At 38.1% G+C, this 12,162-nt stretch overlaps 1 protein-coding gene across 1 annotated transcript in view; it reads right to left on the bottom strand.

Moving 5' to 3' along the window:
- Positions 1-5,205: 5,205 nt before the first annotated feature.
- PPM1H (protein phosphatase, Mg2+/Mn2+ dependent 1H) overlaps positions 5,206-12,162 on the bottom strand; it is a 207,189-nt gene continuing 200,232 nt past the window's right edge. The window contains exon 10 of the mRNA XM_075856778.1: positions 5,206-11,661. Coding sequence (XP_075712893.1) covers positions 11,514-11,661 — 148 coding nt within the window. The 3' untranslated portion in view covers positions 5,206-11,513. The remainder of the gene's footprint in view (positions 11,662-12,162) is intronic.

Raw genomic sequence — 12,162 nt, 5'->3', positions numbered from 1 at the left:
AAGTAATGGCTTTTGGAAGGCGGGAAGGAAAAAATTAAAAATGTATGTAGTCTCAAGGGGTTAAACCCACAGGTACAAGAGTGTCCATTTTAAGAGTTCAGCTGGAGTTGGGGGAAATATGTTAGATGGGCGTAACTTTAACCTTTGAGAAATTGCAGTATATGCATCATATAGCTGCATGTCAAGATACACTTTGTTTAATATTGTGTAAGTCCACTTTTGAACACGGTTTAATAATTCTGCTGCGAAGACTGTGTTGTTGTCCCCTTAATGGACATGAGTATTCTAACACATGTTCTTCTTATTATGTAATTTATGTCACCATGTAATTGATGTCAAATACTTCCTCTGTAATGTTGCTACTAAAACTCATGGATTTATTAGTTGTGTTAGGCTATATTCACATCTGCATTGGAGGCGCAAAACAATGGACACTTCGGTGGAACCCGACACACCCTATTATAAGTCAATGGAGTTTGTCAGCTTTCAAGTACTGATCTTCTATTTTTAAGTGAGCGATTAAAAGTGGTAATAAAATTATTTTGCATTGTGGATTTATTTTGGTGTGTAGCAGGGAGAACACATTCCAAGTGGGTCAATTTTCTTGGGTGTCCTGAAGGCACCATTGATAATTATATTTGGGTAGTCTTTTCTCTTTTTTTTTTTATATATATATTTTTTTTCTATCACCACCTCACTCAAACTTTTACCTGAGAAGGAGAGGTTCCAGTTGTTGCTGTTCAAATAGCTGGTAAATGCATCAAGATCCTGCTCTAATCCATTCCAGATAAGGATCAAATCACCTATTATGTACCTTTAGACATTGCCCAGATAAAAAATCCCCTCCTCCACGGTCCTCTGAAAATAGCGATATCACATCCCAAGAGGATCAATAATATACAGGTCACTACCTTAATATACCCCTGGAGAAATGATGATGTCAATGAAGTAAAAACACCCATTAAGGGATCAACAAACTACGTGGATACGTTCACCACTTCTACTTAAGTGAAAAGAAACCTAGCTGAATATGAGAAAAGCACTTTTTTAACACTTAAGAAAAGTTACTTCGGCACACCGTGAATGACAAAAAAATGACCCGATAGGGGTCAAGCATAAAAAAAATCCCCATGAGGATGCTTGAAAATCCAGTCCACTGGATGAGTAAGAAAAGATAGAGAATGACGGAGAGAGGGGGATGGCTCATGAACACCTCCTTGTTTATTGGCTGTCTGAACATCGAGCCCCTGGAATTGGTGGGATGTAGAGGTATATAAAAAGACGAGAGCTCAATGCGCTCGCTGCCACTGCCAAATGCAAAAATCGTTGAACCACAACTCTGTGCGTCTCCCTGATGAGCCAGATACTGGTGAAACACATAGGAGCAAGAGTACTAGCGATTGGGAAACAATTGAAAATACGATCGGGACATGTTCTGGCAGTAATAAGGTCTTTCTTTCCAGAATGAGTGCCCAGCCGTATTACCCAATATAGGGCTCTCTCAGTTCAGCTATAGGGGATATATATAGCACCACTGTGCGATCATCACAAAACGTATTGATCCTAAATCGGCTGAAATATCTAATGGAACCATAATCACATCGCTCATAAATAAGATATCTAGGTCATGTATGTCAGCCTTTAACGAGCTGATAAAAGTGGAATATCACACATTTAATTAAATTTCACAAACTAAGATTTATAACTACTGCTTCCTTATCTAAACACAACATGCGGGGCACCTACCTTCATGTTTGGTGGGAGTGCCTGGTGGTGCATATTCTTTGGATGGACGTCTTCAAACTTGCTGAGAATTTTTAAATTTCACACTCCTAGATCTTTTGGTTTAGTCTTGCTTTTCCTAGATTTGGATCAAATCCCCTCATATGGTCTGTCTGTACTCTCGCATATTCTTCTGGCCGCAAGTCTTATGATCACTCGTAAGTGGAAGTGCAATGCTCCTTTACCAATGGCAGAATTACTGAACCAAATTAACTTTTCCTTCCAAATGGAAAAGATGTGGGCTATTCGATCACATTCCGTGGGTAAATTTGAGAGTAACTGGCACCTCTGGAGTGTGTATCGACAGAGTGGCCTTCACTACCATGTCCCTATGGGTCCCTCATTCCCCTAGAATATGTGCCTTACCACACATCTATATTTTTGTATTATTGGTGCATGTGTATGCCGCAACCCTTATATGATTTTATATGTTGTAATACACTAATATTATAGATTTATGCAATTATATCATGATATAACTTGACTTATTGATTGTATGCTGTCCTCTATAGTACACAAATATATATGGCAAATCTTGGCTCTTAACTCACTTTAAAAAATCAGAAAAAAACGGAGCATGTAAAAAGGAGGTGAAATCCTCAACAGCACAAGGGAAATATAAATAAACGTATAAAATTTTACCGCTCAGACGGGTATTAGAACGTCAGTCTGAAGTGTTCACAGAGGGTTCACTTATCCCCCAGCCTGTATGCAAATAGGCAGTTCCAACTCACACTGCCGTGTTCTCTGTAGTTATTAATCTTGTAGTTCCACAAGCGATATAACAGCGTTCTGACTGTAGATGTTTCTCAGTCGATGGTCTATGGCTCAAACGGTGAAAAAAGGAACAGATAGTGCAACACCTTTGGGGAAACAAAAACTCCACGCTTTATTTCATACTCACAAGACAAATGATTTTAGAAGGCGAGTATGGAATAAAGCGTGGAGTTTTCGTTTACAGTGTGGAGGGTAGTTATGGGGCATTATACGGTGTGGAGGGCAGTTATGGGGGTATTATACAGTGTGGGAGCAGCTATGAGGGCCTTATACTGTGTGGGGAGCATTGTGGGACAATATATTGTGTGGGACCAGTGTCAGGGGGTATATTATATACAGTAGTACACAGCAGGCTCAGGGGACAAATATTAATTTAATGGCGTAGCATGTAAATAGGGGGCATAGCATGCAAAAAACAGCTGTAAACCTAAATAATCGTAAATTGTGTTTACATGTTCAATTAATCAATTGATTTAGGTTATAATCGCCCAGCCCTATTTGCAGCAGCCTGTAAAAAAATATTTTACACGTTGGATAGCCCCTTTAACTACCCAGATATTGATTGGTGTCATGCATCTACACTACCATTCAAAAGTTTAGGGTCACTTAGAAATTTCCTTATTTTCGCAAGAAAAGCAGTTTTTTTCAATGAAGATAACATTAAATTAATCAGAAATACACTCTATACATTGTTAATGTGCTAAATGACTATTCTAGCTGCAAACGTCTGGTTTTTAATGCAATATCTACATAGGTGTATAGAGGCCCATTTCCAGCTACCATCACTCCAGTGTTCCAATGGTACATTGTGTTTGCTAACTGTGTTAGAAGGCTAATGGATGATTAGAAAACACTTGAAAATCCCTTGTGCAATTATGTTAGCACCGCTGTAAACAGTTTTGTTGTTTAGAGGCGCTATAAAACTGAACTTCCTTTGAGCTAGTTGAGAATCTGGAGCATTACATTTGTGGGTTCGATTAAACTCTCAAAATGGCTAGAAAAAGAGAGCTTTCATGTGAAACTCGACAGTCTATTCTTGTTCTTAGAAATTAAGGCTATTCCATGCGAGAAATTGCCAAGAAACTGAAGATTTCCTACAACGGTGTGTACTACTCCCTTCAGAGGACAGCACACACAGGCTCTAACCAGAGTAGAAAGAGAAGTGGGAGGCCCCGCTGCACAACTGAGCAACAAGACAAGTACATTAGAGTCTCTGGTTTGAGAAATAGACGCCTTACAGGTCCTCAACTGACAGCTTCATTAAATAGTACCCGCAAAACGCCAGTGTCAACGTCTACAGTGAAGAGGCGACTCCGGGATGCTGGCCTTCAGGGCAGAGTGGCAAAGAAAAAGCCATATCTGAGACTGGCTAATAAAAAGGAAAAGATTAATATGGGCAAAAGCACACAGACATTGGACAGAGGAAGATTGGAAAAAAGCGTTATGGACAGACGAATCGAAGTTTGAGGTGTTTGGATCACACAGAAGAACATTTGTGAGATGCGGAACAACTGAAAAGATGCTGGAAGAGTGCCTGACGCCATCTGTCAAGCATGGTGGAGGTAATGTGATGGTCTGGGGTTGCTTTGGTGCTGGTAAAGTGGGAAATTTGTACAAGGTAAAAGGGATTTTGAATAAGGAAGGCTATCACTCCATTTTGCAACGCCATGCCATACCCTGTGGACAGCACTTGATTGGAGCCAATTTCATCCTACAACAGGACAATGACCCAAAGCACACCTCCAAATTATGCAAGAACTATTTAGGGAAGAAGCAGGCAGCTGGTATTCTATCTGTAATGGAGTGGCCAGCGCAGTCACCAGATCTCAACCACATAGAGCTGTTGTGGGAGCAGCTTGACCGTATGGTACGCAAGAAGTGCCCATCAAGCCAATCCAACTTGTGGGAGGGGCTTCTGGAAGCATGGGGTGAAATTTCTCCCGATTACCTCAGCAAATTAAAAGCTAGAATGCCAAAGGTCTGCAATGCTGTCATTGCTGCAAATGGAGCATTCTTTGACGAAAGCAAAGTTTGAAGGAGAAAATTATTATTTCAAATAAAAATCATTATTTCTAACCTTGTCAATGTCTTGACTATATTTTCTAGTCATTTTGCAACTCATTTGATAAATATAAGTGTGAGTTTTCATGGAAAACACAAAATTGTCTGGGTGACCCCAAACTTTTGAACGGTAGTGTACTTCAACTGCAAAATGTTGCAGGATAATTTTTTGGCTCAGTGTGTGGAAGACCCGACTTGAGGTAATGCTCTGTTGGATCTGGTAATTTCTAACAATGCAGAGCTTCTTGGGAATGTCACGGTTCATGAAAAGTGTTTAAAAAATAATTTTGCCTGGTCTAAACTATAAAAAGCAAACAGGTTGCGAAGGGCATAAACACACGATTGGATGTTCATTTGCATCTGATGAATTTAATCCAAATTTATCATTCAATCACTCTGTGGGATCCTTACACTCGTGATAGGAGTTGTATGTGTGATCAATATTTCCACTTGGTTTAATGCTTATATTTCAACAATTATTTTCTTCATTCTTAATTATGTCTGTTGTCCTTTTCACTTCTCAGAAATGAATACAGCAAACTCCAAATAAAATTCACAATAAATGAAAAACAGGCACAGGGAGAGTTGAGCTATATACATTTATATTTTATAGATATTTTTTAAACTTTGATATATTTTTTCTTGTTGTAATTGCATCACTTTAAATACATTTCTAAAGACATAAAATATATAATCAAGTACTAAACTTTTTCCCCAGGCTACAAAAGACTTACCGTACATTTCACATTCACAAAAGAGGCTGAAACATTAGTTCATTCATTTAGATCCATTTGGTACATTATACAACATTTACAAATAGACTTCATTTAAAATACAACCACCATCTACAGTTTTGGTCGAGCAAAGTTAAAGATATTAGCAAATGGAATAAAAGGTATGAGCAAAACATACACACAAGAATTATTAAAGGGAACCTGTCACTAGGTTTGGCGCTACTAAATCACCAGCATCTTGTTATACAGCCGAGTTTTAGTGTTCCAAACGCGCCCACGTCAAAAAACAGCAGTTTCAGGAATGGTTAGTAAGGTAAAGTTAGCCAAATTACCGAGATGAGCTTGGAAGTGACAGGTGTACGGTCCTCGGCTTCATCTGCACAAGGTGCATGTGCCCAATGCTGCCGGACGTCTATCGGTAAGTTGTAATTTACTAATTGTTCCCGAAATGCCCAGTTTTTTTTTTCTTACGTGGACAGGTTTGAAACACTAAACCACTGCTGCATAATGGCATGCTGGGGGTTTAGTGACTCCAAACCTAGGGACATTCTCTCTTTAAAATGCCACATGATTATTAAATCAAGACAGACAAGAATTCTACATACTAGTACTAAATAAACATTCCTAGAAGCAAAACGGGGAACTTATTTTTCCAGTTACAAGCTATGGTGCAATATTAAATATCAGATCATCAAATATTACTTGAACCAATACAGGGATTTGGTGTCTTCTTGCCTAGAAACAGTAAGGTAGTGCAAAAGAACAGGACTATCGGCTGCACCTAAGATTTTAAGATTCAATTGGGTTGTTTACATGCGTATTTTGTACTTGTGGCGATCTTTCCCAGTTTCCTGATATTCTGACAGACTAACAACTTAACGTTTTAAGAAACTTGTCTTAGTTGTTGTTCCAGTTTTCTGTCGTAACACTTAGTATCCCAGGGAAAGGTTATGGTGTGGATACAGTGTCGAGTAATATGTGAAAACAATGAAATATTGGGTAATAAGAATCGGCAGTGGCAATCCAACTAAGGCTCTCTGCACATTGCCGAAACGTGACAGTATCAGTCATAGTTCGAGCCAAGGACAGGATCGGATCCTATCCTGTAAGGCCGGGAAAAACTTTCCCATAAGCTTGCTTTTTCCCATAGAACATCATCTTATGCAAATATGCGGATTTTTGCTATTACTTCAAACAGGGAATTCTTGGTTGTACATGTGCTAGTAATTCTATTAAACACAGAAATTGTACATGATATATCCCTTGTACTGTGTACAGTAGTAATAGTGGCAGCTCCGGCCTAAAAAAAAAAAGCCTTAATAGTTTTCTAGAACTTAAAAAAAAAAATAGCAGCTCTCAATCACGCAATACGTATGCAACGATGAATGCTACATTCTAGGCCATGCATAACTCGATAATAGAAGAATGAGGATTCAGATAGGAGAAGGGTGGAAAAGATCATCCATGCCAGAATAAATTATATATATTATATATATATATCTATAATTTAAAAAAAAACAAAAAAAAAGTGTTCTGATGCTACACAGAGATCACCAACGCACAATACAAGACGGTGCATCTGAGAACATTACAAAAGGGAGATAAAACCTTTCACCCTAACTCCAACAAGACAAGCCAGCTCTGAAAATTGAAGGTATTACACAAATGTGTTTAAAAATTCAATTCCAAGAGTTTCTTGGAATTCATTTTGCTGCTGGCTTAAACATGTAGATGATATGATCTTTCAGTAGGGGAAAATGTAAAACATACATTAAGTTTAGTTAGGGGTAGATTTAATAGAATGGACACTTGTTTTAACTATCAGCATAGGCAACATTAAAGAAAACTATTTTTATTCTGGATAAGCCATCTTGGCTCAATTTTAAAATGGTCAACAATTAATGGTTATTTAACTTAACATTCTTATGATATCTACTATGTAAGAATTTCTATAGGTATTTCTAAAGGTACTTACATAGACTTGAAATCTTGATAAAAATTGTTGTATTTCATATAGTTCATGTAAAACAGAGTAGTAATAGGACAAACAGATATTTAGAAGCTGAAACAGGCTGGTCCAAGTTGCACCTTTAGTTGCTTTGCATACACCACAGCATACTATATATAAAGGTACAATTTAGTTGCTGCCCACTACAGTAAAGGTCCTTTTACACGGAACAACATGGGACTCGAAAACAAGCACCGAATGAGGAGAAAGTTGGTCGATCGGCGCTCATATGCTCCTTTCACAAGGGGAAATGATCGGTTACATAAGGGGTCCATGGATTGTTATTAGGATCGTTTGTCCCCATCCATTTCCATCATGTCGGCAGCACATCTCCCTGTTTACACATAGGAGTGCCAAACCAACATGAGGCCCATTGTGAAGTATGTATTAAATTAAATGCAAAAAAGTGGTGGAATGTTCTTAAGAAAAATGGTGCAAGTGCTTTGCATCACATTTATGAAATCTTGTTCTGCAAAATTAATTAGATAAAAGATGCATTATACAAGAGTGACTTATAGGGGTTATCTCACAAAATACATTTTAACAGACTAGGTTTTAAATGTTCGAACGCTGAGGGCCACACTGCTGGGACCTCACTTTTACTAGACATCTGTTTCTTTAGGCCCTATAGACATTAAATGGAGTGGAAGGGCACGTGTGATCATTGCTCCATTCAAACTCCTCTTCACTGTGGTCTTGCAGTGAGAAGCAGCGGGGAGATCGAGACTCTTGGTGTAGTGATCGGTCGGGAACCCAGCAATCATACATTTATCACCAAACCTGTGGATAGGTTATAAATACAGACTTAAAGGGGTTATCCCACAAAAAAAGGACTCCGAATGCTCATCTCAGATGTAAGCATTAAGACATGATGTGAACCGATCATAAAAAACACTATTTCTAAGTAATTCGTATGCGCTGTTTACGCTACGGTTTTCAGTTAGGGTTTCCAGTATTTTAACAGCATGTATGCAGCGCCTGCAGCGTTATTTTTGCTGTCAAAAATATGGAAATTTTGACAGAAACATGATGGACCTCATTATTAGTCAATATGACACTAGTGTGAACAGAGCCTTAATGTGTCTGGCTGTGACTAGTTCTCCTCTTCCCATTGAAATATACATGCACCTTCGGCCAAGTTGAGAATGCATGTTTATGGGGAAGTCAGGAGAAATATATATTTTTAGTGTGTATGCCACGTTAAGTGTTCTCTTTGCAATATTTTTTTCCTCAATATATTATTGGCTAAAACTGTGCAGCGGATTAATTCAACCATAGGTTTAAGCTTGGGAATTCCTCACAACATTATACCATATGTTTCAGTTTCAAATGACCAAACTTGCCAGTGTGGTACATTCTATCCACTCGGTCATAAAAAATTAAATAATGGATTTCAGTTTATTTCACAGAAGGATACTATAATTTTTAATTAAGACAAAAGCAGATCTGTATTCAATCACAGCTAATCATATATGAACAGAATTGAGAAAATTGCTAACACTAGTTCTAAATTATGACAAAATGGATACCTACTGTCCCTAAAATAATATTAGTTGAAAATTTCAAGACTCCCCCAATTTACAGTACATGCAGACAAAAACAGTTGATGAAGAGCAGCTGACAAAACTCAAAAGTGTAACTATCAAAAGTTTTATGAAAGTGCAGTTACTCTTTAAGCTATGCCAGCACCATTTCTGACAAACTGGTCACTATCAGGGCCCCTTGCACTCGGGACGGAAATGCTGAGGATTGTTCAAGCGAATTTGGGTGAGATTTGAACAAAGGGTGCCCACGCACGTGGATTTGTTGTGGATTCCTTCAATTCAAATTCTGCATGGGTTACATGCAGTTTTGGGATTTTACCCCTTCTACGTTGAAAAGGGTGAAATCCGCTGTAAACATTCGTAACAGAAGGATTTGAGAATCCGCAGCATGCTCGGTTTTCCGTGTGGAAAATGTTCCTCAGCATGTGGAGGAATTTTTTTTTTCTTTTAAATCTCATCCACATGGCTGGTACTTTAATCTGCTATGGATGGTCCGTATACAAATCCGCACGGAAAAGCTGCAGAATTTCCATTCTGTGTGCCTGAAAGAGAAATAAATAACCCTCCAGAATCTAATCACGGCCTAATATCACATGGATTATTTATGAAATCGTAGTCACCAGCTGGGTGGTAATCTTCTTAATAGTCCAGCAGTTTTCTCTGTAATTCAGTCAGTTAGCACAAGCTGGCCATACAATTGAAATGATACGCGAATATAAGAGCTAAACAACAGCCTGGTCCAAGTGTTCCCAGGATAGACCAGTGGATGGTCGGTGCATATGCCATTAAAACTACGAGGAAAAAATTAATTCAGAATAATATGGTTTTCTTAAGAAAGCATTCAGGAGGGAAATGTGTCAGATAGATTTAATTTATCTGGAGCCAAAGAAATGTTGAATGCAATATAAATCTAATGCGATTATCTATCCTGTGCAGGCTGAAGCTAGACTTGGCATCAGTGGTACTGTCGGGAATCCATGAGCTTTATGACATTTCTGGTGTCCTCTGAATGACTGATATCAGCACGTATGTGAACATTAAATGGATTTCTCTGTTTGCTATGGGTAGATGAGGATGAAAATAAAGCAGCCATCGTCTTCAAACTGGATTTAGCATGCGGCGTAGATAAAATGCTTTGACACAAACAAAAGCTATGGGTCGGACAGTAAGGTCTAATAGAACAGATAGATTATGGGTGTTGAGGACTCTTCTAGAAATGATGCAGAATATGAGAACCGTAAACAATACTTCTACTAATTATTCTTCATTAGATATCATTTATAATCTTTACAAGTCATACTATGGACCATTAAATTAAATTGCTGCTGTATTATATTGGTTATATGGTCTCGCTCTGTAAATAAAAAGGTCAGATAACAAAAAACAACCTAAATAGTATTCAGTAGAGTCACATAGTTGAAATGTAACAATTGTTCTCTACTGGTAACTTGCTACATAATCTACTTCACGTAAAGCTCCTCCATTTGTACCACAACTCCTCCAGTTTTAGGGTTCTGAACATCAAGGCTAAATTCACTAAAGGTTATAGAGCGCTGTTAATTGTAAGCTGGGTACGGAAATCATCCAACCCCATTAAGATACAGGTACATTTGGTTTTAAGGACTTTAAGGACACATGGATCCTGCCTGAAAGGCAAACTTAATAATGTGAACCTGCAGTTATAAATAAGAGTATAATATTGCTCAGTACTTACAATATTCTGTTCGATTTCAATACATTACATCATCTGATTTTGCATTATTTTAGGGACTACCCGATATCCGTGCTGCAAGCTGGGGATAGAGAGTAGAAAAATCACTAGTTCCTATATTCTTGATGGGGCCTTACTGTGCTGCTTGCATTGTAAACCAGAGCTTTGCAACAGAGGTTCCATGTTATGGAAATCCGGGAGATAGCGAATGTGAATCTATCCCAGCATGCAGAATGGATATCGAGCAGTACATGCAGCTGGGTCTCTGTAACAGGGTCCTACATTTATCTACATTTTTACAGACAAATTGGAAAACCACTGCTCAGACACAAAATTGCATATATTGTGGACTGATGATAATTTCAATCACAATTCACTGTACATGTTTCTTCAATGTCAAAAACACCATTGTTATTTTTCTTTAAAATTATTATTATTATAAACAACGGCTTAAAGTCCCCAATTTTTACAGATTGTCAGTGAATGGACGATTGCCAACCCTGCTCTAGAAATCTTGAAATCGTGCACTCTAACAGTATAATGTAAATCCTGATCAGTATTCCTTTATGTATAACTACAGGTAGACTTCATGGAGGACGGATTAACTTCTCTACACTTTACTCCTATCCAAATGTAAATATGCACAGTTTTACTGACCGTACCGTAATGTTGAAAACTACATTGCAGCAGAAGGAAACCAAAACAGGATTTGGATCTTTAGTGTACAACACAAGAAATCATAAGACATTAGCAGCGATTACATATACTCTGAGGTTCCAAATGCACAAGGGGTTTGTGCAATGCCTTATTTCAGTAGTGAAAATTCTACATAGGTTCTTATTCACAACATGTTTACAGTACATAATAAACATTCCCTGCACTTGTAGCCGATTTCTTCATGTCAATTTATTGCCATGTATTAATGGGATGACGTAGACAGAGATGTCATCTCCTGAGCCCAGCCTGTCATTTGATATTCTCCAACCTCTGTCTTTCAGGACACCTCTAGCGCGCATTACCAGGTCCTGAGCGGCCAGCGTGTACCTGCCAAAAGAAAGGACCACAAATGATATAACACTTTCCAACAGATAAATACTACTGCTAGAACTTTCTGGGACCTTTGCCTTGTATCAATCATATAAGCACTTAGATGGATGGAAGGCAATGTCATTTATTATTTAAAAGCGGAGTCTTTCTACATGTAGGAGGCGACTAAGAAAACGTGATTTTTTGTGAATAATCTTCCACAAGAAAGGCCAGCATTTAACTTCTTAAAACAAAAGACCTACTTGTAATGTGTAAAGCAAGCCGTCAGATTTAGACCCCTATTCTTAGACTGGGTTGTATAATAATCTAAATGATTTTACTTACAGATTATAATTACTGGTTACAGGTAAGTGGTTCAGATGACAGAAAGTAACATGATTCTCTTTAGCAAGACTCTATACTAGTTGAGAAAGTCATGTTACTTCAGAAGTGAACCGAGATGAGACAGTAACATCAATAGAAGACTATGACGACACTTTTAAAAATAAATTATTAGTA

Source organism: Rhinoderma darwinii, chromosome 3, assembly GCF_050947455.1.
Source record: "Rhinoderma darwinii isolate aRhiDar2 chromosome 3, aRhiDar2.hap1, whole genome shotgun sequence".
In the NCBI taxonomy this organism is placed as follows: Eukaryota; Metazoa; Chordata; class Amphibia; order Anura; family Rhinodermatidae; genus Rhinoderma; species Rhinoderma darwinii.
The sequence above is the reverse complement of the archived record's forward strand: the minus strand, read 5'-3'. Positions and strand labels throughout refer to the sequence as shown.